Genomic DNA, 2,595 nt, shown 5'->3' on the forward strand with positions numbered 1-2,595 from the left:
TGGAAGAGTCTCATGAATGGCTTTTAGAACTATGTACAATATGGGGTAGAAGAAATAATGGCATACATGGTTGGCTATTCCTCTATACCAAAGGTTATAACCTTATAGTTGCTTAGAAAATTTTATACGTAATCAATCCACAACCTTCTTTATAGGGAATGGTTTTTCTTCAAACACGATCAAAGGAGAATTGTTGGCTTTCGAATGACATTAGGAGGGTATTGGGGAATATGGATATCATTAAACGTGTATTGTGAGGGTGTTAAACATTAACAACTATTGACGGCTGTACTTTTTCAACCTCCAAAGCGTATGAAAACTTTTTCTTTCCTTTTATATGCAACCAAAATAATAATTGTCATATAATCCTTCACATGGTAGTATCTAGTATGTGATTTTCTTTTACAAAAATCTTCAATTGCATATGATTTTCTTAATGATATATCCCTTAAGGTATCAAATAATTTGTAACTATTTTATTCCCTGATCTTTCTAATAAAACGCAATTTTTAGTTCAATAAAAAAAAAATTGATATAATGGTAAATATATTTTCAAATTATTTTAAGATATGATTTTTGTATTGAATTTTTTTTGAAAATTAGATAAATGATATTGGAAAAAAAAAATTACACGTTCTAAATATTTGTATTGAGGTGTCACTTAAACAATCATAATCTTAAATGTGTTATTTGATCGAAGGGTTAGGTGAGAGATAAGTCATCCAATCTCAGTATCCCAAGTATGACGGGATAATGGATCATTTCCTTTTAAAACATTCATCTCTAGATAGAATGCTAGAATGAATGCCATGAAGGGCCTAACCCTAAAGTGATGAATCTTGTTTGCAGGTTCAACGAGTATTCCAATTCAATCCATTCCCACTTCCCACCAGCTCGAACTTACTTTCTCTCTCTCTCTCTCTTGCTTGTGTGAAGTGACTTTATTGCCCTCTTTTGCATAAAATTATTCCACCACATTAGTGTGCTCTTTTAAGAATGCTACTCGTCTGTGGTAAGTTAACAGGCAGCGGAGCATCATAAAGGAAGAGAAAGGATAAATTTTTCTTTTTGTTTTGAAAGTAGAGATTAGACGCAGCGCCGGCTACCTTGCTTGCGGGGTGGCATTGGTAGTGCCGCGGTGTGCCTAGCCTTCGGAGAAAGGAAAAAAATCTCAGAAACTACGGTATCTGAATTAAAAATACAAATAAATTATGTAACCAATTAATTAATTTAGAAGAAAAAAAATTAGGATAGGTAACATGGTAGTTAAGAATCGACAGCAAAAGGTGGGGACCCACTAAGGAAGAGACACAGCTGTATGGCACCACACCCACATAGACAGACACTCTGTCAACAGCGGGCAGCTTATGTCTCTCTCTCTTTCCGTGTAGGGTGAATGAGGGCAGGCAGGGGAAAGAGGGGAGCATGTCGTTGAGCGGTCATTTTTAATTTCGGGCAGCCTGCCCAAAAACTGCCTCTTTCTCCTCCCCATATAAACCCCCCATGAGCTCCCTCATTTCCCTCCCACCTTGGCTGCTGAGTTCTCTTTCTCACTCTCTGCAATTCCTATCTGAAACCCTTCAAGAGGAATCGTAGAGAACTCTCTCTACTCGCACCGTCAGCGTAAAGTCAAGAGCAAAAGAAAAAGAAAAAGAAGAAAGATCAGAAATGGAGGCATTGAAGATGAGACTATTCGCCGCTGTTATCCTCATGGTGTTGGCCGTCTCGGCGGTCCAGAATGTGGCAGCAGCTGAGGCTCCGGCACCAGCTCCCACTTCCGACGCGGCCATCTTCGTTCCTACCGTCTTCGTCTCTCTAGCGGCTATTGCCTTCGGATTGCTCTTCTAATCTTTCTTCCTCAGATGAATTAGAAGGATGGATGTCGTGTTCGTAGATGGGAAGACTTTTTGTTTCAGTCACTGGCTCCTTCGCTCTCCACAGATCTACTCCAACACAGAGAATAGGGTTGAGGCTCTGAGAGTCTTTGGATTTTCTCTTTTATTTTATTTCTTTCATTTGGTTTTATGTTATTGATCATTATTATTATTTCATAATGTACAAGTTTGGGTGTGATTGGATTGTAATTTGAGGAGCTTTTCACTTTACGAATGTGAATATAAATGTTTCGATTCTTTTTATTACCCAATTGAGGCAAGAAGGTTTGTAGGGTGGGGAGGAAGGGTGGTTTAGGGCAATAAAGCGATCAAATTAGTGGGGGAAGAAGAGGAATTAAGAAGAGGGTTATGGCAATTTGGCAAATAACAAATGCAGATCAATCTGATGATGAAGAAGAAGAGCAAATGTTCAAATGTTCAAATGTTCAAATGGTCTGTAGTATTATTCATTGAGTATTGATGATTGAGTACCTTAAATAATGAATTGAATGGTCATTATTTATTTATTTATTAATGGAAGAGGAGGGGGGTGGGGGCTCCCAGCCTATGGAATATGGAATATGGAATATGGAATATGGAATATGGAATATGAGATTGGTAATTGGAAGTGACAATAAAGAGGCAGGAGGGGGACCACAACGTGCCACCCACCTCTTCAGAAACTTTGGTAGATGACTTGTATGCATCTGACTCCTATTAA

The 2,595-nt window shown here is 38.3% G+C and overlaps 1 protein-coding gene across 1 annotated transcript; it reads left to right on the plus strand.

The window, feature by feature from the left end:
- Positions 1 to 1,509: 1,509 nt before the first annotated feature.
- On the plus strand, positions 1,510 to 2,141 carry LOC122091079 (arabinogalactan protein 13-like). Its single transcript, XM_042660908.1, has one exon. It carries the CDS (start codon positions 1,669 to 1,671, stop codon positions 1,846 to 1,848), a length of 180 nt encoding a protein of 59 aa, XP_042516842.1. The 5' UTR covers positions 1,510 to 1,668; the 3' UTR covers positions 1,849 to 2,141.
- Positions 2,142 to 2,595: the final 454 nt, after the last annotated feature.

Source organism: Macadamia integrifolia, chromosome 10 (genome assembly GCF_013358625.1).
Source record: "Macadamia integrifolia cultivar HAES 741 chromosome 10, SCU_Mint_v3, whole genome shotgun sequence".
Taxonomy (NCBI): domain Eukaryota; kingdom Viridiplantae; phylum Streptophyta; class Magnoliopsida; order Proteales; family Proteaceae; genus Macadamia; species Macadamia integrifolia.

Excerpts from the sequence above, each read along its gene's own strand:
- LOC122091079 (XM_042660908.1), top strand. The coding sequence starts at position 1,669 with ATGGAGGCATTGAAGATGAGACTATTCGCCGCTGTTATCCTCATGGTG.